The sequence below is a fragment of the Gymnoscopelus braueri genome (assembly GCF_963280865.1).
Source record: "Gymnoscopelus braueri genome assembly, chromosome: 13".
Lineage (NCBI taxonomy): Eukaryota > Metazoa > Chordata > Actinopteri > Myctophiformes > Myctophidae > Gymnoscopelus > Gymnoscopelus braueri.
In genome coordinates this window covers 19,945,280-19,967,754 of record NC_137615.1, presented here as the reverse complement: position 1 = coordinate 19,967,754, position 22,475 = coordinate 19,945,280, and the positions used below count along the sequence as shown (strand labels likewise).

General features: G+C 39.9%; 1 protein-coding gene across 1 annotated transcript; it reads left to right on the top strand.

Moving 5' to 3' along the window:
- The first annotated feature begins 412 nt into the window (after positions 1-412).
- On the top strand, positions 413-8,914 carry zfand2a (zinc finger, AN1-type domain 2A). Its single transcript, XM_080446623.1, has 10 exons — positions 413-538; positions 3,283-3,380; positions 3,898-3,992; positions 4,540-4,671; positions 4,800-4,951; positions 5,053-5,184; positions 5,267-5,342; positions 5,456-5,532; positions 6,377-6,461; positions 8,628-8,914. Exons 2-10 carry the CDS (start codon positions 3,326-3,328, stop codon positions 8,664-8,666), a joined length of 843 nt encoding a protein of 280 aa, XP_080302749.1. The 5' UTR covers positions 413-538; positions 3,283-3,325; the 3' UTR covers positions 8,667-8,914.
- Positions 8,915-22,475: the final 13,561 nt, after the last annotated feature.

The following is a 22,475-nucleotide window of genomic DNA, read 5'->3' as shown; positions in this document are numbered from 1 at the left end:
TAGTTTTTCTTCATTCTTGAAGTGTGTATTTCAAGATTCTGCCAAGCGTCATGTGAACCATAGGCTAAAGAAAAACCAGATGGCGGAAAAAAAATCCACCCTATGTTGTGGCCCAGTAGTAGCTCCGTCTCTTAAAATAATGAACAGTAAAATGAAACAAGATAAATGTATCATGCCAAAGTGAGTAAGTATTTGGCCTATATCAGAACTGATACGTTATAGTAAATTGGAAAAATATACTAGCAAAAAATATACAACTTTAGAACGATTATTTGGTCAATCTCGATTACGTCATCGAAGTGTGACGCGACGTTTTCCGATGGAAGAATCGGGCACCATCGTGTGATTTCGAGAAACGTCAGTGAGGTCATGCGGAAGTGGGAGGGGCCTGGGTGACACATCAAAACCCCATGATAAATACACACACATAGAATGCTAACGTTTTCTGCTCGAGTCGGAGGCACACTTTTGACCAGCTTTAACGCTAAATAATTTATTTCTACTAACGACTAAACAGAGCAGCACAAACAGTCCTCCGGTGAGTTGAAATCATAAGTTATTGTGTGAAAACAATTTGGTGTAATAGCTGGGCGTAACGTTCATTAAGTGTAAAATGTAGCTAATGCCAGTTAGCTCTTAGCTATTGATAGAGTCAGCATTTTAACGTTATGTGAGAAGCCGTTGTTACCACGGTAACGTTGCTTTTTTAATACTTGCTACCGGTGACATTATCATTGGTATGTTATGCCCTAACAGTGTCATATTTACAGCTATTCTTCAGTAACCTAACACCACTATTCTCTATTATTCAGCGTTTGCTTGGTCAGATGATACTAGCTATCTGTTGCTATCTAGTGTTAAGTGAAATCGTGGTAAATGTTAGCCAACTGTAAACAGAGGTGTGTTATTTGTTTGGTTAACCTTTGAACGGCGGCGTGTTTGTCTCTATTATAATCATTCTGTCTGGTTATCTTGTACCAGCAACCAAGCTTAAGTTGTTATGTAACTTGTTTAACTCGGTCGGAAGTGGGCCTGTTGACAGCTACAAACTCCAAAGCCTATTATACTACTCTCCTATTATACTACGGCCTTAGTACGACGTGTCGCTTGTCAAAATGAACTGATCTACAAGTTGAGATCAGATTTAAATCATACTAATGCTTTTGTGTTGTAGATATAAGTTTGGGTTAGTTAGACAACTATTGTTTAATTAGATACTCCTGCCTGGCTCCCTTTTCCACGTTGTTTTAATTGCTTTGAAGAAATGGAAGTATTGATTGATTGAATACTTTATTAGTTTGTAAACAGTACAGTGGTACTATTTTACAATGATTGTTAAAAGCATAACACAAAAGGTCCTATAGGGCTTGTTTCCATTGTGGTACTGGGTATTCAATTTATCAAGACATTTAAAGACGTACAATAATATACAATATAATATATAAACAAGACATCATTAATGCTAGAAGCAATGAATGTAAATGTACATAAAAATGTGTGTATTATTTTGAGTTAAATGCAATGAGTTGAAACAAATTAGCTACAACTAATTGTGTCTGTGTTAACAGACTTGAATACGTTGTCTTATATTAGCTGTCCTTTTGCCATAGTCATAGCCTAGCAGTATCTTTTGCATACTGAGCTTGCTGTTTCTTCACTTAAAACATGTCTTGTGATGTTGTTTGTTGCGATGTTTGTCTATTATGTAAAGGGAGGAAAATAAAATGTAATGGGCTTATCAAGCTACATAAACAAACCAAAAAAAGTTTGGAAACCTCTGTCTATTATTTCTCCCCTTCAATAATACCAATTGGTATTGTATTTTTTATCGTTGATAGACTAATAGTCACCTTTACAACGAGGTATAACTTGTAAGAATCATGCAATCGTGGAATGAGTATCACAGCTAAATGTGTGGGTAGCGCCCCCCAAATATTTGCTCTCGTTTTGAGCGACCTGCCGTGCTGGCAGGTGACTGGCACCTGAGCATTGGTCCTGCAACTTTGTTGAGTTTGTGTATGCTCCAAGCAGCAACACTTCCCCCATGGAAATATGCCACGTTTGTCCCTTCAGGATAAGGCCGTACAATAGGGCAAGTGGACCATTTCCCTGGTACCATTTCCAAATGTAAGACTTCTGGAGTCAAAGACAGACCGCGAAGTGGCCGTCCCAGAAATAAAATTCCCCAAGAAGACGGGTTCCTCACCCTTGCTTCACTGAGCAACCATAGGCTTTCTTCCAGAGATTTGCAGGCACAATTTGCACAACGGTACCACAGACAGATCTCTGTCAAAGTTGCGGGACCAATGCTCAGGTGCCAGTCACACACCTGCCAGCAGGTGGGTACTGGCAGGTCCCTCAAAACGAGAGCGAATACCAACAGAAGCATAATGGGGGATTTTGGGATTTTTTTTGGGAACACTACCCACACGTTTGGCTGTGTTGCTCATTCCACGATTTACTTTACTTTATTATGGATCTCCGCTAGCACTTGCCTAAGCATTGCACACTCCTTAAAAGTTTTACCTCGTTGTAAAGGTGACTAATCATTAATCAACGATAACAACGATATAAAATACAATGGTAATTGGTATTATTGAAGGGGAGAAATAATCAACCAAAGTTAAGTTTCCAAATCTTTCTTTTTAGGAGTATAGTATAACATCGCTGCTGGTTTTTGTACTTTTGTTTACCACTACATTCAGCCAGACCACCTTGCAAGCTTGTTTATAGACCGCCGAAGTCTGACGTCATTTACACATCCTTTGTTTGTCTACCTGGTTCGCAGTTTTCCACCCCCGTTCTGAATCCCATAGACGTATTTAATATCGCGTCAAATAAGAACTGTGTTCCAAAAATAAACAAATGACCCCGGCGTGTTGACTCTTATGGATATGAAGCATCAACTGACGGTGAGAAAACGCTAATGTTACTTCCGCCGAATTAGTTACATTTTCGCCAGAAACAGACTGTATCAAATATAAGTGACTGACTATCATAAACGATACAGAACCCTCTCCCTGACAATAACGCCGACACGCGGTGTTTATTTTTGGACCACAATTCTTATATGAGACGATTCTAAGATGACCCAATGTTATTCTCCATAGAGAAATTACTTCCGCAAACCTGGGGATGAACGAGTCACGTCAGGACTTCGGTGCTCTATTATTTCATAGATTAGCATCAACTTTAAATGCAGATCTAGAAAGAGAGTGAATCCTGGGTCTTGTTCAGTCTTCATTTGAAAATCATTGCCCCCCCCCTCTCTCTCTCTCCCAGGGTGCTAAGATTTGATTATAGGTGGCCGCATCACAACTGTACAATGGAGTTTCCAGATCTCGGAAAGCATTGCTCTGAGAAGTCTTGCAAACGGTTAGGTAAGTGGGCTTGGAAAGGCTAACTATTTCCTCACATGGTTCCCTTTTGTTAAAGGTGAAATAAGTGTTCTTTTTGACAACAACTGAGTGGATTACACAACTAAAACATGCACAAAAAAAAGAAGCCTTTACATCCATTGCTCAGTAAAGGAAAATGAAACGGCTGTAATTTGAAAAGTGAGTCTCTCCCTACAGCAGGAGTGGGACGGCTGTTGTACTAATACAGAATAAATGTATTTTCTCAAAATCATCCTGCGGGCCTGATTGGACCCCTTTGTGCCACGGGCTGCCAGTTTGACACCCCTGCTATAGAGTGTTTGTTCAGTGACAGGGGTCTCTCTGTCTCTCCAGGTCTTTAGTAAATGGAAAACACATTTTCAGGGCAGGATTATGCCAATTCTATCTAATCAGGAGAGAGAACTCGTACAGGATAAACAAGTGAAAATGGAAGTGATGAGCAAGTTTCAGGTCTCTGTGACTCGTATGGTCTTATTAAGAAGCTGGTTTACTATTGCAGATTTCCTCCCCATGAGATGTGATGCCTGTGAAGAGATTTTCTGTAAAGACCACGTCACCTATGCAAATCACAAGTGCATGTCATCATACAAGAAGGTACTTAAGATTTTACAGTATTCCGCTACAACAAGCTCAATATCTTTTTGTATCGTTTTTTAACTTGTGATGTCAAAGGCCTAATGGCATTTAACCCATTAAGACCTGAGGCCGCTTCTAAACATTTTCTAAATCCTAACAGTTTTTCGGAAAAAAATGTAAAAAAATAATTTTCACGATTTTTCAAAAATAGCAGATCTACAAGCTCGTAGTGCGGCACTCGGTGCCGCGCTATGAGCTTGTATATCTGCTATTTTTGAATAGCCTAAAGAAATCTAAAAGTGACACAGATGCGTTCCAGGTATTAATGGGTTAATGTTGTGACTTGTGAGTAGAGTCAATGGAATTGATTTTGGTATATTGATATTGGTGCTCGATACCATGTGATCATGGTCTTGAGTCACATAAGTGAGGAAATAAGGTGGGAATAAGGAATAAACACAGGAGAAGCCTGGAATGTTGTTAAATTAGATTGAGAATGTGATATCCTCATCTAGTGATGATCTGCAACGGTAATTGTTTTTGTGCTTTGTGGTTGGTCATGTAGGATGTCCAGGTCCCTGTATGTCCTTTGTGCAACATTCCCATTCCCATCAAGAGGGGAGAAATGCCTGACATTAAAGTTGGTGAACACATTGATCGGGATTGCAAGTCCGACCCTGCCCAGAGAAAGAGAAAGGTTGCTCTTACAAATATACCATATTATATATGTATTTTCCATACAATGAGACAACATTGATACAAAGACCAAATAGAAATAAAATAAATCAGGATTCACTTTTTTCTTTTTTTTTCCTCTCCCCCCAGATTTTTACAAATAAATGTTCAAAAGGAGGCTGTAAGCAGAAGGAATTGATTCGGATCACATGTGACCAGTGCCACTTGAACTACTGTCTTAAACACAGACACTCACTTGACCATGACTGTAAGACTGATGACAAACCAGGCTCCAAAAGTGGGTAGGTGCAGAATGTCCTAATGCTCCACTCAACCCAACACTGTTCACGTGACTGAGGTTCTTTCAACCATGATGTTTGATAGTCTGATTTCTTTACTTTAGACATGCGGCTTCGATGCGGGCCCAAGGTGCTTCCTCCAGCAAAGTGTCTGGTTCCAGTTCAGCCAGTCGAGGAAACCCTGGCCATGTTTCTAATGGTGTGCCTGCAAACCACAGAAGCAACAACAACATTGGGTAGGTAAAGTGTGTGTGTGTGTGTGTGTGTGTGTGTGTGTGTGATTTGATTGTGAACAATTTATAACATTTTCTCTCTCAGCCAGGGCCAATGGATGCCTACTCCAGTTGTAGCACAGAATGTAATACCACCATCAGCCTCACTTCAGGCTGGCCTGGTATGTATATTGTTCTAATGACACGGCATAGCCGCACTCTAAAATTATATTAGTGAATATGTAATAGCTTTTGTGGTTAAACATGAGTGTGTAACATCTTCTTGTCATTACAGACAGAGGAGCAGGCCTTACAAAGGGCTCTGGAGATGTCTTTGACTGAGTCGAGTCATAATGTTCAGCCAACCCTTAGGTGAGCAATCCATATCAAGAACTCTAATCCCACTATAATAACTATAACCCTGCATAATACAGTATCCTGCAAACACTTCACATCACTCATAACCCAGCCAAGAAAAATGTTATGACATGAAACTACTATTGATTCAGATGCACTTTATTGTCACTGAGATGCACTGTTTAGGTACATGTACAGTATGTGAAAAACGTACGCTCGGAAGCTCCAATACAATAAAAACATGATAATAAAAACATGATAAAACACTCAATAAACAATAAACGCAGGGCAAGAATATCAGTCAGAGAAAGTGCAAAGTACAGAGAGTTATCACTTTTTGACACTTTTCACTGTTATTTATGTGTGCTGATGGCCTGTGGGGAAAAAAACAGTTCCTCAGCCTGCTAGTGTGCGCTGAGAGGATCTTGTATCCCTTCACCCTTTTGGACTTTAGAGGAGAGAACAGTCTGGTGAACAGAATGGATTTCCTAGCTTCTTAATACTAACTCAAACTGACCCTGTAGGCTCAGTGGTGTGCTGGATTTGTGTCTTGGGTGTTTAAAAAAAGTGCCTCATGTATTTACAGTTTGCCAGATTGATAACAGCAACATGTGCTGTGCTTTAACCTCAGGGCAACAATTCCTTGGAGGAATCCTTGTTGCCTGGCAGCCACATTTTTAAATACTATAGTTGCTTGCCCCGTTATGACACTGAAAGCCATTAAGTATTAGAGGCTAGTTTATATGTTATGCTCTTTTACGTTTGGTGATAACTTTGCCTTCATGTGTGTCATTGTCTTTCATTTTCAGCATCTGCTATGATAACCTGTTGTCTGATATAGTAGTTTTTGTGTCTTCAGCCCTCAGGAGCAGGAAGACCTGGCTCTGGCTCAAGCTCTCGCTGCTAGTGAAGAAGAGTACAGACGCCAACAGCAGAGACAACAGGTATCCGCCAGTAGCCAGTAGCATGCTAACAGGAGTACATATAGGTACAAGCACATTGCCTCAATATGTTGTTGACTTTCACAAATGGTGCTATAGTAGGACTATACTAAATACAGGGTTTCCACGGGTTATTAAAAAGTCTAAAACAAGTATGAAACATTAAATTGTATTTACAAATTTCTTAAAATTGTCTTCAATTGTTAAAATTCTGATTTTTCACCGCCTCGTGTTCACTTCCATGTGATTTAGTTTTGCCTTTTTCCACAAGCAAATGAATGTGACTAATTGGTTACCTTTAATAAAGTCAAGTCACAAGTGTACTGGAGGGGTCAGACAACTGCCAGTGGATAGGGTGTTGTCAGGACCAGTCGATGGCGAAACAGGCAGGGTGTAGTGGAGGGTAAGCATTGTATACCCACCTTGTTCCTGAAAAAACATACCGGGCGGAGTGTTTACACATGGTGTACTATGAGAGAGAAGAGACCTTATTGATCCCGCGGGGGAAATTCAGTCGCCCAAGACGGCACAGCAGTTAAGATACTGGTTATAGTGCAAGAAAAAAGTACTGTAGAATGGCTGGTACGCTAGCCTTATTCTGTCTTGCACCATATTTGCAAGACGGTTATAACGGGTTGTTCGTTTTAGTACACTTGAGCTATTTTTTTACATGGATTGTAATGTGAGCAGTCTGCAAGAACCCACCACCCACATAGTTAAGAAAAGCTTGTGGGTAGACCATATAAGAAACGTATTTGAACAAAAGAGCGCTAAGTAAGTGACTGACTATCAGCCCAAATATGAAGCTATTGGAGCAGAAAAAGTTGTTGTGATATTTATGTCAGGATATGCGAGGGAAACAAAAGCTCTCTGCTCATACAAATATCACCTGAAAAGGAGAGGTGGACAAACAGTGCCCGTGCCAACTGCGGTCAGAATCACCGTAGCATAATGTATCCTCATGTCCAAGAGACATCTGTGATATCTTGACATATCAACTTGATATTCACATGCACATTCTCAGTTGGGTTATCTTTTAAACTGCATATTAAAGCATGACACGCGCTCTGTGCGTCCTCTGAGCCCCATTTGGGTATTACTGATTACTGGGTATTACTTTGATGATTACCGTATGGCTACAGAGAAAGAAAGAATGCCAGGAGTCTATGAATTCATGACTTCCTTGCATGATGAGAAGTATTTGAACATATTAAAATAATACAGCAATAAATAATAATAATACAGCAATGAAATAATTAATCTTTTTCTCCCCCCTCTTTCTTTGGAGATGCATAACAGAGGCCCATTTTTGTTTTAATTCTTATTAATGGGATTAATGAAGAATCAAGTGCATGACAGTTTAAAAGTGTTTATCTGCCGTTAGAGCAAAAGACAATATTCATCTTCATTGTGGTAGGCTACAATATCATAATCACAACAATAATAATAATAATAATATCACAATAATAATAAATTGAGTGAACATGAGTGATTTTGATTGCAATCAGTGTGCACGCGCATTGCGAACCACCTACGCACATCTTAATCCCAGTAATAGTAAGGAAATGTCTGCGCTGTCGTTAGTTAAGACCAAATCAAAGCTGGTCTTAGCGTAAGCAAAATGTCTGTGTGTAATATTAGCAGTGCACCCTGATTGCACCAGACCACACCTCATTTTAAGACTAACACGCCCATGGGTGAATACTGTAGGCTCATGCGTTACCTAAACAAAGAGGACGTCGGGCGTAAAAATTACATCTGCGTCTTTCTGAAGATGGCAATGATAATTGCGCTGGCCCTTTGTGCCATCTTACGTCGTGAAGATGGGGACCACTACTTGCAAAACTTTAAATTATGATAAACAGCTTGGTTTATACATGCGAAACAGCCTTAATCTGGAATAAATCCACCCTAACTGGAACAAATTACCTGGTTTGTTTACATATAGTATCTGTGCTACCATAACCCCCTCTCTGAAAGTCGGCAACCTTCCACTGGCATAGTTATGACTGGTATCTAATGCAGATGACACTTTTTGTTATAAAAATATTTTTAATTTCCACTCACTGTACATAAACGGCAATCTATATTAGATATTGATAATATATAATTATATTTCACAGTTTTAACAATGTAATATTAAAGGTGACCTTTATCTTTCTATTTCAGGGGAGAGAGTCCAAAACATCGAGCTGCAGCCTTTCATAACTTCTGACAACTACCTAGGCCTGCCTGCACATTCGGGATACTGATGTCTAGCAGCAAAGCATCACAAAAATTCTTAACTTGAAGGATCATTCTCCATAAATTCCTGAATTATTACTGGCTTCTCTACTTTAAGCACATACTTTCACAGCTGGACATGTCACTTTTACCAATGAGTTGCTCTGTACATATTTTATATGCTGATCACTAAGCAAGATATTACCTTTATGAATCTTAAATAAATTATTTTGAAGATGTTTTCCGAGACACTTGGTTTAATTCTGAACGTCTGCATTTCCCGGTCCAACTCTGGAAGGAATGAGGACTTTTCTGTGAAACATTAGATTTCCCAAGTGGAATTGCCAAGCCAAGTCAGACTTTCAGAAATTCCACCTTCTTGTTCTTCTCAGTCCCTTTGTCCTTGACCGTAGAAGATTGAGTCTGTGACAGCTAGGTATTGTCCGGAGACCATACTCTCGTGTGTGTGTGTAGTACGGTCAAAGGTTATGCTAAAAAGATGCACAAAAATCCCCAGGGGGCTTGTTTCCATTGTGGTCCATTGCACTCCTTTTTTATGTAATGCAATTAGACTTTCTATGTAGATTTTGCACCAATATGGCTGCTTAAGAATATTTAACATAACATTTTTGTATGTATTTTTTTTTTTTTAATGAACACTACACTGAGCAGATAAGTAAAATAAATAGCTAAATGACCCTCAGGAGCCTACTATATATTGAATCAATCAATTACTGACCATTAAAAAAAAAGAATTGGAAATAAAATACTACTTTTTTTTTAAACACTAGTTATTCCAGCTTTGTACAGCAGAGGGCAGTCAAACATTATAAATGAGGCTGCAGGAAATATGCTGCTTTCATACAAAGACCTCCAGTATTATTCCTGGTTACTGTTCTTGTATAGACCTCTATCGTTTTATAAATGGTGAGACCATAAGAAAATGTATAGAATTGCTTGATGTAACAAACATTGCTGAAATTAAGGGAATGAACAGTAATGTGTATCTTCTGAAAGATATATAACAGAGGGTCACGTTTTTCCATGATAGTGATTTAGAATCAGTACCTAAGTTCGGTACAGACAGTTGAACAACAAGCCCTTCATTGCACACAATTGTTCCCATAACTTACACTCTCACACATTGTACCGTATGTTAATTGATGGTATATAAAGATCTCAATCGATCAAAAAATCATTTTTGGTGGGGAAAATACTTTACTATATCACTCCCTCAGGTCTGGTGATGCCAACCTCTTGGACATCCCCCAAAACAAAAAAACGCACCTCGGGTGACACGGCTTTCTCAGTTGCAGCCCCCTCCCTTTGGAAGTCACTCCCACCTCTCATTGCCCTGTTCAAAGCCTCCCTCAAAACCCACCTTTTCAGACTTGCTTTCCCTGCCTAATTCAACTCTCCCTTTGTGCCTTTTAGTTTTAGCTTCATGTTTTTTTTTCTTTGCTTTTAACTAGTTTTCTCTTAAAGTTGTTTTGTTTGTTAAGCGACTTTGGGTACTGAAAAAAGCGCTATATAAATTCAATGCATTATTATTATTATATATGAATACTAGATTTTAATACTGCCTTTGGAGCAAATGCTTTTGCATTTTTTTTGTGATTATCAATAATTCTATACAACACAATTCCTCACCATAAAGTACCAATAGTAGTAGCCACAGCACAGTATATCAATCCAATCAACTGAGCGCTCGTCCTGATCCAACAGCTTCCAGCCATGAACATTGGGTGATGATGATATATGTGGGTGTTTTCCAGACAGTCAGACAGGTGGATAGATTACATTGAAAATGTGCTTGAGTGCAAAGCATTCATGCATGGAGGAAGCCTCGTGTCCCTTCTTGGATGCAAACAAACAGTTCAGTACAGTATTGTAAACAACTAGAGGTGCGGGCCGCTGTGCGGCCCTTCCGTCTACCCCATGCACGGGCAACTGGCGGCCCGGGGGCCACATGCGACATGCGGCCCCACCTTCACCGCAGGTTAATATCGGAATACTAATATATTATCGCTTTTGTTTTGAACTTGTAGATCGGCTATTTTTGCTACTTATGTGTGACATAGAATGGCGAAAAAAGTTAAAATTCGGAGAGACATTATATGCAATGTGGCCCTCTGGAGTGAGTGTGGAAATATAGTGGCCCTCCCCATCATCAAATGGTCTACCCGCTGCGCGGGGCTCTCGTCTAGTAGGCTGTAGACGTTCATTGCAACAGCGGTGCCCTGAGGCGAAAACGAAAGCGAAACGTAACGTTGTCTTGACGGAGAGAGCGTGGTCGAGTGACCATCAGTTTGTATCGAGAGAGAGAACGGAGAGAGCATGGTCGAGTGACCATCAGTTTGTATTGAGAGAGAGAGACCATGAGGACCCGTATGAACCACGCAGACACACAAACAAACAGCCATGCATGCGCGCCACTCTCTATTGTATGTTAGGATGGAGTCAGTGTGCTTCCTTAACATTTTTAAATGACCGCAAGTCTGCCATTTTTTTGTTTGCATGTTGAACTAGAAAAATGTGCTCCTCGGACTGCAGATGACCGGCAGGCCGGGTTGCCTACCCCGGGGCTGTGTTAGTCGTGAGCTGTTGGTGCTGTTGCACTTCTGGTGCCCCCATGTTTTGTGTTTTTTTTTTTCAAAACAGGCCTCTCCCTCAAACTTTGGAAGCCAGTTAGAATGGAATTTCAAATGTCTGACTGATACATGACTCCAGAGAGAATGTACCAATTTGTGTGAATTTTGGACAAAATCGGAGTAGTAACAAACTAGCAATAACTGTTTTGAAGAAAACACAAAATGGAACTCGTTGAAAATGTTGACAGGCGGAAATGGCTGAGGTCTAATAGGGGAAGTTGCATCAAGATGCAAGGCATCTTACTGTAAATCGCTCTGGAGCGATTTAGCTCAGGGCGTCTGCTAAATGCCTAAATTGTATCCAGGGGAAATAGATTGATTGATTGGTGTTATAGACCAAAATCTGACATGGCCTGTTATAGCACAACCATGAGGCTGATTTGAAAGATGTGAAGTGGAGATTCTTCCTTGGCCTCCTGGGATCAGATGTGTGTGCAAAGTTTCATCCAGCGATGCCCGAGATTAGTTGCTCACAGACACAGACACTCAGACAGACAAACGGACAGGGGTGAAAACACCACATTCCCCCAGCCATTCTCACCGGCTTCGATGTAGTGTACTATTAACATCCTATTTGTAGGTATCGCAATGAAATCTCACTTTTCAAGGATTTAAAGAAAAAATAACATGTACATATAGATTTATTTTTTATGTTAATGTTATATTATCATTAAAATCTTAGTTTTTCGCCAATTCTTGGGGGGCCCACTTGAAATCCATTCCTCACGACCCACCAGTCCATTCCTCACGACCCACCAGTGGGCCCTGGCCCACAGGCTGAGAACCCCTGCCTAAGAGATCATCAGATAAAGGTGTCCTTGTTAAACCTAGAATACATTCTCAATCAGGTTACAGTGCCTTCAAGTCATTATGGTCCTACTCACTCCCACTTTATTTAACCTAGACTTAGAAAACTGGACCTGAATTGGCTCTGTACTTGTACCGCTTTTATTCCCTTTTATCCCACTTCTTTTTACGTCTACACCAAATAATATGAATATGGTAAATACAACATGGACAAGAAATGTACAGTATTGAAGTGTTATAAATATGAATGTGGGGTATGTACAGCATCGTCAGTAGTATAATATAAGTGAGATATAATACATGTATGGACAGTAGTATAGAAGGCACAGGTATATAGGTGAATAGTGGGTGAAATATGTTTTTATACAAGCTCCCAGTGTTTTGAGTTTCAAGAAAATAGCTAAAAGGGTAAAGAAAAGAGAAAGCAACGAGTGAAACAAAGTCAAATAAGAAGGCACAATGACAAATATACACAAGGTGCATGGTTATAATAGATGTAAAACAAGAAATGTGCGCTCCTCTGAGCACAGATCCTTGCCAGGCCAGGTTGCCTACCCTGGCAAAGTTTGGAAGCCAGTCATAGCCAATTGGAATGGAACCTGCTACATCTGACTGATACATCTTGATCACATGACTGCAGAGATCTATGTACTGATTTGTGTGAGGTGTGGACAGAATTTGAAAGGGTTGTAGCAAAAAGTGTGTTTTGATGAAAACACAAAATCGCTGAAAATGTAGTCTGGCACAAATGGCCAGACTGCACTTTCTCATGATCCAAGGAAAAAGATGTTGACTGTATGACCAATGGTTCAAGAGATAAAGGCAAAACGTGCAGCGAGCTGTTATAGCGCCACCAAGAGGCTGATTTGAAAGGTTTGGGGTGGCGGTGGCATACCACCAGTGTGTGTGCATAGTGTCATGGCAACCAGACAATGCGTTAATGATTTGCGGCATTTTGTGCAAAACGGCCTCTCCCGCTAACTTTAAAAGCCAATCGTAGTCAATCAGAAGGGCATGTGAAAATGCTGACACATACATCATGTAGCCTGGTAAACCCTCCCTCCGGAAATCTCAATTCCATTTCATTTCAGGAGTGAGTCTGGCATGAACCGCCTCTCTGCAATATTGGCTGTGTATGCCAAACGGCCGCGCCTATCAGCGTCGTCGCTCATTGTTCTGTGATTGACAGCTTACGTTGGCCAATCAGGTGGCGAGTTCGAGTGAGCCCAAAACACGAACGGCAGCCATCTTTTTCTTGTGCGGCCAATTCTCCGCTATTTTTTTACTTCAAAAAGCTCTCTAACTTCTATTTTGAGGCACGGAATTTACTTATAAGATATCGTTTGGATAGAATTTAGTTGTTTAACTTCATATATGTGGTCAATTAATCATGACAAAGCCTATTTAAAAAATAATAATTAGAGAACCGGTAGGGGCGGGCAGTGACACCATTGTACCCGAAAAAGGCAACCCATTTTGGGTATGGCTGTCTCAAAAGTCCCGTCGCGTCACATTAAGACTGGTGAACTGCTGATTGGCTGAAGGGGAAAAATTATCATTGGCTGAAGGGGTTGTCAGTCAACGGTATTACTCCCGCCCAACTCCAGCACAGCCAATATTGCAGACAGGCGGATCAGGCCAGACTCACTCCTGAAATGAAATGGAATTGAGATTTCCGGAGGGAGGGTTTACCAGGCTATACATCATGATCATATGACCACAAAAATGATGTGTACCGATTTGCGTGAGTTTTGGACAAAATGGCGGAAAACACTCCTGGAATAGTCTTCCTACTGAATTAAGGGAGAGCACGACTTAGCAAAAGAGAATATCTTAACACAGTGAGCCATATGGCCCATATCACTTGCTGTTATATCACAATTAGAAAAAGCCTTTCAGTGTTTCCTCCATTACTAATATGGAAGTGTAAGAGTGGGCTTTGAACCGATTATGTGTCTTAACACAGTGAGCCACAGCACTCGCTGTTCCATTTCAGGGTGAAAGAGCATTTCAATCTCTTCTCCACTACTAATATGGAAGGTTAAAAGAGGAACCAATTATCTTGGGTAAGCCACAGTGCTTACTGTGATGGAACAGCACTGTGGCTCCATCAATATGATGTCAGAGATTCAAAATGAGCCATGCCGTTATTAATACACATCTGGTGATGTGTGCATGGCACAGCTATAAAAGTATGGGAGCGAGGGATCCTACAAACCCATTAACCAATTATATACTGTATGTGTATGTGCAAATATAGAATGTAACTGGACATGGTAAGGGTCCGCAAATAGGTACGGGCTCAGTATGTCTAGAACCGCAGGTTGATGTACCAAGGGTGTCACGTCTCCCTTTTGACACAGAGCCCTGGGTAGGCCACCTAGCCTGGCAGAGATATGCTCCCCTTTCTAGTTTTTCAAACCAGTGCCCATTGCTAATTGCTTGCTTCTGAAGTTGTAGTGAACCCCGCCACAGAACAGGATTCTCCACCTTCACTACCTAGGGGCGGCAGTGGCTCAGGGGTAGAGTGGCCGGGTAGAGTGAACTGGAAACCGCAGGGTTCCCAGTTCGATCCCGGTCTCCCCCAGAGTTAGTGTCGAAGTGTCCTTGAGCAAGACATTGAACCCCTAATTGCTCCCAATGAGCAGGTTGGTGCCTTGCATGGTATCCTCTGCCATCGGTGTGTGAATGTGTGTGTGAATGGGTGAATGTAATGCACAATGTATGTAAAGCGCTTTGGATAAAAGCGCAATATAAATGCACCATTTACCATTTTTACCATTTACCCTCAATAGCCACAGACCAAGCACTGCCAGTTGATGCCTTCCCCAGAACAGCTCCTGCAGCAGGAGAGGATTCCTATCCTATAACAGTGAACCTTCTCACAGGGGAGAAATCAATTACAATGTCCTAGCCTAACGTTACTGGCCGAACAATGGAAAAAAAATCAGGCCCCACTCAAGGACATTGACATGAAAGCAGAGTACCAGAAACAATTATTCTAGAGATTCATTTCAAAACAAGATTTGTGGAAGGTGAGAGCATTTCAAGGCCGTTTTCAAGAGGAGCTTTGCTGAACAAAAGTTGAAAGTGCAACTGCAATTTCTGCATTGCTGTTATTCTGCACTCTTACTGTTATATGGCTAGCACAAAGCCTGGGTGGCAATGAATCATGGTCAGTTAATCACTTCTTTTGCTAATGCATTGAAAAAGGATGTGGAACTGCAGTATGTCTATACAGTATTTTGTATTGTGGCTACTCTTCAAGGTTTTGAGTTATGACAGGATGTCTATTGAATTGATCATTTATGTAACAATCACCCAGAACAGAAATGTACCAGTGTACCAGTATATAAGGGAATGAGTTGCAGTTTGAGAAATTGGTGGGAAAACTACAGGTCAAGGGAATGAGATGATAACGTGGGAGTGGCAGGATCTGAAATGACAGAAGAGTCAGTGACCATGAAAACAAATGAGTAAAATGTATTGGTATTGGTGACATGATTGACTGAATGGCAACACCTCTTTGTATTTGTATTCCTCTTGGTCAATATTCCTCTCATCTCACTCTGCTTCACAGGACTGAAGGAAAATGTCATTAATTTGCTATTTTCTGGTTTGAAGAAAGTTGGTGAAATATGGGCCATATGGGTAGTTGTGTCATGATCAAAGGAATCCAGAGATTTTATTTTATTTTGATGACTTATACATCACACAAACACAGACAAAGTGTGCCTTTGGCCTGTCAGAGATAATAAACATGGCTGAAACTATCTGCACAGTTCAAATGTGGATGGCACTGGGCAAATGATAGGTGCAAATATGAGATAACACATTCTTTGTAAGCATAATTGCACTGAAGAACACATGCAATAAAAGAAAAACATGCTAGTTTTAGCGAGCACACTAAATAAAACATGTGGCATCCAATAAGCAGCATCTGGGAAATTAAACAAGTGTGCACAGGAATGAGGAGTTGAGGGAAATTGATGCACTTCAGAAGGTATTAGCATTATAAATTGCTATAAGTTATGGATCATCTGAATATCCCTTCTGATCCCTCCTTATGGCACTTTCAGATTGCCATGAAAATTAGACTAGGCTACGCCATGATGCATCAAGGAAAACAAACATGGAAATGATATAAATTGCATGTTAAATGTTCTTTTTTTCCTGTAAATTTAAAACTTGCAAGGCATGTATACATGTAGGTTACTTCAACCTTAAAATAAAATATAAATAAAAATAAAAAACAAACAAAGCTGGCAAGGCAAGGCTATTTGTATAGTATATAGTGTATTTCAACAAGGAAGTTCAAAGTGCTTTACACAAAACAGAGCATTGAGGCAAAGTGCTAAATTAAACTAGTATAAAAGGACATTTGAATACAATTAAAATAATTATTAAAACATTAAGAGGATAGAAAATGAGAATAAACATAACAAAAATAAATACAAAATACAACAATAAAGTTGCAGTGCACAAGTGATGAATCAAAAACCTCAGTAAAAGGTATCGACAAACAACAGTCTTCAGCTTTGATGTTAAAAGACTGTTGTAGCAGACCTGCTGTATTCTGAAATTGATCCATATGTGGTGCATACAAATGGAATGCTGCTTTTACACGTTTAGTTTTGAATCTGGGGACAGAAAGCACATCTGTCCCAGACGACCTGACAGGTCTGGATGGTTCATAACGTAGCTGAAGATGAGAAATATATTTTGGCCATAATCCATTCAATGCTTTATAAACCAACAGCAGAATTTTTAGTTCTGAGTACGGGAGAGAAATTATCCACTTTCTTTGTCTTTATTTGACTCAAGCTGTAGCATTCTGAAGCTGTCTAATCCGTTAATAGGGAGACCTGTAAAGACACCATTACAGTCAAGTCTACTGAAGAGGAATGCATGGACAAATATTAAATCCTAGAGGCACAAGTCCTTTAATTCTTCTCATATTCTTAAGATGATAGTAAACTGACTTTGTAATTGTCTTAATGTGGATGTTGAAATTCAGGTTTTTTTATCAGCTCTCAGTCATTTGTTCAATGCACTTATTCAGTGCTCATTGGACCATCCCTGGTGCTATGGTTAAGTCAATTTCTGTGTCTGAATAATAAAACAAGTTTTTCACTTGTGTGCCTTTGAAGAATGACAGACATGTTTTCAGACTATACTGTTCTCGCAGAGGTATATAGTCTGACTAATGCTGACTGTGGTAGCGTCAGCACATCCAGAGTCATGCTTGCCAGGCTAGAGATATACCTTTTCCTTAAAAAATTAATCACACAATCAAATGGCTCAGCATGTAGAATCTTCAGTTTCTTAACGTTTCAATGTTTATACAACCTTGCATCTTCACTTAGTTCCTTCAGCTCCATTAACAGCACTGGGAGAATGAAGATGATGACAACAATGGTGAGCTCAGTTTTCCCACTGTGAAAAGTAGAAAAAGAACTTCATAGGGAGCACAGGTTTTAGAAATCATCATCAAGCATAAATAAGCCTCCCTCCTTGTTCTGAACAGAAAGTCCAAATCACCAAACCTGTTCATCTTTGTAAGGAAATAGTGTTCTGAACCATTTTAAACAGTTTTTCGCTCGAGACCCAAAAGAGAAATTAGACGTTTGCCCGGGACCCAAACTCGTGAAAATAGCAAATCTATAAGCTTGCAAGCTTGCAGATCTGCTATTTTCACTACTTCTTAGACATTTCTTTTTACATTTATTCATGGAAATTATTGGATTTTATTTATGAAATATTTTTGAGAAATGTTTTTAATTGATGAAAAGTTGTGATTTTTTTCTGTATATTTATTTAAATGTAGGACACAAAAAAGGGGGATATTTACTCGCGACCCATAAAAATTGGTCCGCGACCCAAACATGGGTCCCGACCCACTGTTTGGGAACCAGTGAATTAAAACCTATATTCTTCCTTGACCGGTGTCCCCTAGGGGGTCTGTACTTGGCCCTCTCCTTTTGTCCCTCTACACCAAATCTCTTTGCTAAAATAGACGATCTGCAAGCTCGCTAGCTGATCTACCAGAGCTTGTAGATCTGCTATTTTCGCCTGTCATGACACGCCCAGAATACTGACGCTCATGTGGTCAAGGACGACGAGGGTAAAAAGTAACATGTTTAGTTTTTATGTGACATAGAAGATGCATAGAAGATTTAGAGAAGACAAAAGACTTGAACGGCTCCAAAAAGAAACTTGTCTCAAGACAAACCAAGATTCTCTACATGAGTTTCCATGGCAACTGGGTAAGGTGATGCACGTAGGTGGGACCTGAAACTGACCCATAACATAATTAACATTTGTAGGAATTCCTCCAACTTTTCTGTCCAAATTATGTCAGAATTTGCAAAGAAAAACTGTAAAGGCCAAATCCGCATGTCCTAAACAATGCCATTGTTCCACACTAGTTTTGCATTTGTGCAACTTTACTTGAGAGTGATATGGTGGAGCTATGCGATTCAGTAGCGCAAGTAGAGAGTTATTGTCTCCGCCAGGCCGAAAGGCATGGCGAGAGAGTATGTTTTTCACCCCGTCCGTCCGTCCGTCCGTGTGTGTGTCCGTCCGTCCGTCTGTGACCAGCTAATCCCCGGCACCGTTGGCTTGATCGCAGCGAAACTGTGCACACACACTCCCTGGATGCCAATTCAGAACCTCTGCCCCAAATATTTCTCATGGCCCTTTTATAGCGCCACCAGGAGGCCGATTTGTGCAAAACATATTTTTTGACAGTACTCCTACAGATTTTGTCCAAAAATCACGCAAATCGCTACACAATATCTCTAAAGTCATTAAACAAAACAGGTCTTTCAGATTTTTCATATTTCATCTTGATTGGCTAAAAATGTCTTCCAAAGTTTGCAGGAGTGCTCTGTTTTGAACAAAATGCCTCAAATCATGAACACAGCATGCAATTTCCGTGAAATTTTGCACGTACATTCCCATTAGGCCGAGGAAGAAATGCCACTTGACATTTTTTGCCTCATGGTGGCGCTATAACAGGCCGATTCGTGTTTTTACCTATAACTGCACCAATCTGTGTAAAACTTTGTATGCACACTCCCTAGAGGTCAACAAAAAACCTTTGCCCTGCATTTTTTCACATCTGCCTTTTATAGTGCCACCAGGAGGTCGACTTATGTAAAACACTATTTTATACTACTCCTTCCAATTTGATCAAAATTTCACGCAAATCGGTACACATGATTTCTATAGTCATGTGATCAAGACGGATGTGTTTGATTTTTCATATTCTATCCTGATTGGCTAAGATTGACATCTAAAGTTTGCATTATTGGCTTGTTTTGAACAAAATTCCGCAAATCATGAACGCACTGTCCGATTGTGGTCAAACTTTACACGCACATTCACACTATGTTGAGGAACAAATGCCACCCTTTTAACATTGGCCTGTTATAGCGCCACCAGCAGGTCTAATTTAGCAAAATAAATGAGGCGGGGACATAGATTGGTGAAGCAATAGGAAGCGGCGCTGGAATCCAGCGCCTGGGTTTGGATCCGCCCTTCAAGACCATCGATTGGGCTCGTTCTTTCAGTCTATACTTCGAGTGACACAGGATTGGGCCTTTAACTTTTTGGGGCAACAAACCCTGTCTGTCAGTCTGTGTGTATTCTACCAAACTTGTAGTACTTGGCAATATGTGACTGAAATGACCCATAGCATCCTCATTAATTTGTCAGAGGAGGATGTATTTCAGTGTGTCCTTTTTAACAGCTCTGAACTCCATAATTCTTTCTGCAGGTCAAAGTCTATCCTTAGAACAGTTTCAATTTTGAAACGTGTGTAGTGGTGTTGGGGGACTAATTAGGCCAACACAATCAGTTGATGGTACTGGGTTGTGAGCATCTCAGACAAATCATTTATTTTAACTGTCAAATGTTGTCTCCTGGAGAACACCAACTGTTCATTTCCATGTCATTAACTGTGAGAAATATCTGCTGGGGACAAATGTTTCAAGTGAGAGATTTTACAACACCACAGGATGGCTGTGTGAAGAAGTGTGACTGCATTAAAAGGCATTGTTGTGCTTTACCAGTTAATAGACAGAATCCCAGTTTTGGGGTTACTATTTATTGCTGTAGAGCAGTTCATACTGATGTGATAAAACTGGATGCTTCCTAACAAAAGTGAATCTCCCTATTAATATTAAAGGATGAATTTTATAGACTGCTTCTGCCATATTTCCAACTGAAAGGTTGAAAGGTTGTCCTTGAGTCCCTGCTTAGAAAGTCATAAAACGCAATTCTTCTTTATCGCATTCTCTTTCAATAGAGGCAATGCTGCAGTGGCCATGGGAGTCTGGAACTTGAATCATGTTGTTTGAATGTGTTAGTTTATATGGAAAGGAATTCAGTAACATATTTACATAGACTATAATATACAGTAATTTGTGCTGGAACATTCTACATTGAATAGCCTATACATACTTTTGCGCTCATGTCTGAGATATATTTTTTACTGGTGCATACAGTAGGCCTACCTTATTACAACATATAATAGAATATAGTGCACTTATTGAAAGTAATTGAGTGGGGACCATGTAATGTGTTGTAAGGGACTGGTTCATGAAGCTAATCATGGTATTGTTATTTCTGTCACGCCACTATTGCAGAACACATTTCATCTTGTAATCATCACATTTCCCCGCGCAGGCAAAGTGCACAGCTGCAGTTCCATCTACCATGATTTCCATTAGATTAGAAATGATTAACACAATGGAGATGTGTGTGAAAAGTATTATTCTTTAACTCTGATATAGTCTTCCATGTGTTAAAATTGTACAAACAGTATATTCATAATCAATTTAAAATAAATGGAAGAAGCAAGCTTAAAGGGATAATTCACCCCCAAAATGACATTTTTTCTATCGATTAGTCACCCCATGGAGACTTGAATTCATGGATATTTTTTAGTTTTTGTCGCATTCCTAAGCCAATAATCTGATGACCGGCAGCGGTTCCGGTAGGAGACACAAAGAGTCTCCTTTGTGTCTCCTACCGGAACCGCTGTCTACCGGTCTGCTGGTCATGAAATTATTGGCTTATATGCGACAAAAACTAAAAAATCTCCATGGGGTGACTAATCGATAGAAAAAAGTGTTTTTTTTTGGGTGAACTATCCCTTCAAAGTACTTGGACATTTCCACCTGGAAAGGGAATGCTATGGTCAAATCAAAAACCTAATGAGGTCACATAAAAACTATTTTCATGTAAAGTTTCCTTTTGACTAGAGCCCAATTGACGCCAGATTTTTGGGTCTGATGTCGATCCCAAGTTTGGTGTCAATCTTGTCGACCTAAAAGCTCACAACGCGTAGCATTGCAAACCAGTATATCGGTTGGGCTCTATTTCTGACAGAATATTAGATGGGAGAAAGGTCTTGGAGGTATACATTATAAGTACGTTGAAAGGTTTTTCATAATGGCCAGCCTATAGCTACCTGTTAATAATTCAATAAACGCAGAGTGGAGACTACTAAAATGTCAAAACAACTCTTGAGCTCTTGCATTCATACAAAATTATGTTTTCACCATCCTTTGAAAGTAATCCATCTGTGGTTGCTATGGAAACACTCGCATGAACAAAAAACACCCAGAGGGCTCCCAGAATAATAAGCCAACATCCCTTATTCTCTCAACTATTAAGTGGTGCACGTTGCTGTAGGTACCGGTATGTTTCTCACTTCTCATTCTTTGTAAAGATAGGCAGTTGATGTGACAAAAGGTAATGATGAGGTGGATTGTTCCTTATGACCAGAACTTATTTAACTCACAATCACAATTTGTTGGATACACCATAATGATAACGATGATGATGATGATGATGATGATGATAATAATAATAATAAGCTTTTTTTTTGCAATGTTAGTGAAGTGAAGCATTGACAGTTTTACAGTACATGCAAAATGCTAAATAAACACCTCATACAGTATAAACCGTAGACCGAGTGATTTTGACTAAATAGGTACTGTAGGTAGACATGCAGATAGCTAGATGGATTATCTTATTAGGTATGTGTATAATGAGATTTCTCAAATTATTATTATTGGAGAGCCTACATTTGTACTGCTGGAAGTTTGTGAAGTACACAGGATTGTACACCTTGTTTTATTCGAAAATATCTGGAGAAAACCTGTTGCTAAGTATATATATATATATATTAACTAAGTTCGCTGGGGATGACCTGGAACCCCCTCACTGACTGTATAGTCACACGGGCCACACTTTGAGAACCACTACTCTGGAAGAAGAATGATTCTGGCTCCTTTCTTCACTCTGGAGCATGCAGTTCCTTGAT

Bases quoted from the DNA above. Each gene is read 5' to 3' on its own strand.
- zfand2a (XM_080446623.1), top strand. From the start codon at position 3,326: ATGGAGTTTCCAGATCTCGGAAAGCATTGCTCTGAGAAGTCTTGCAAA. The intron at 3,381-3,897 runs GTAAGTGGGCTT...TTACTATTGCAG, and splicing joins GAAGTCTTGCAAACGGTTAG to ATTTCCTCCCCATGAGATGT. The intron at 5,185-5,266 runs GTAGGTAAAGTG...TTTCTCTCTCAG, and splicing joins AGAAGCAACAACAACATTGG to CCAGGGCCAATGGATGCCTA.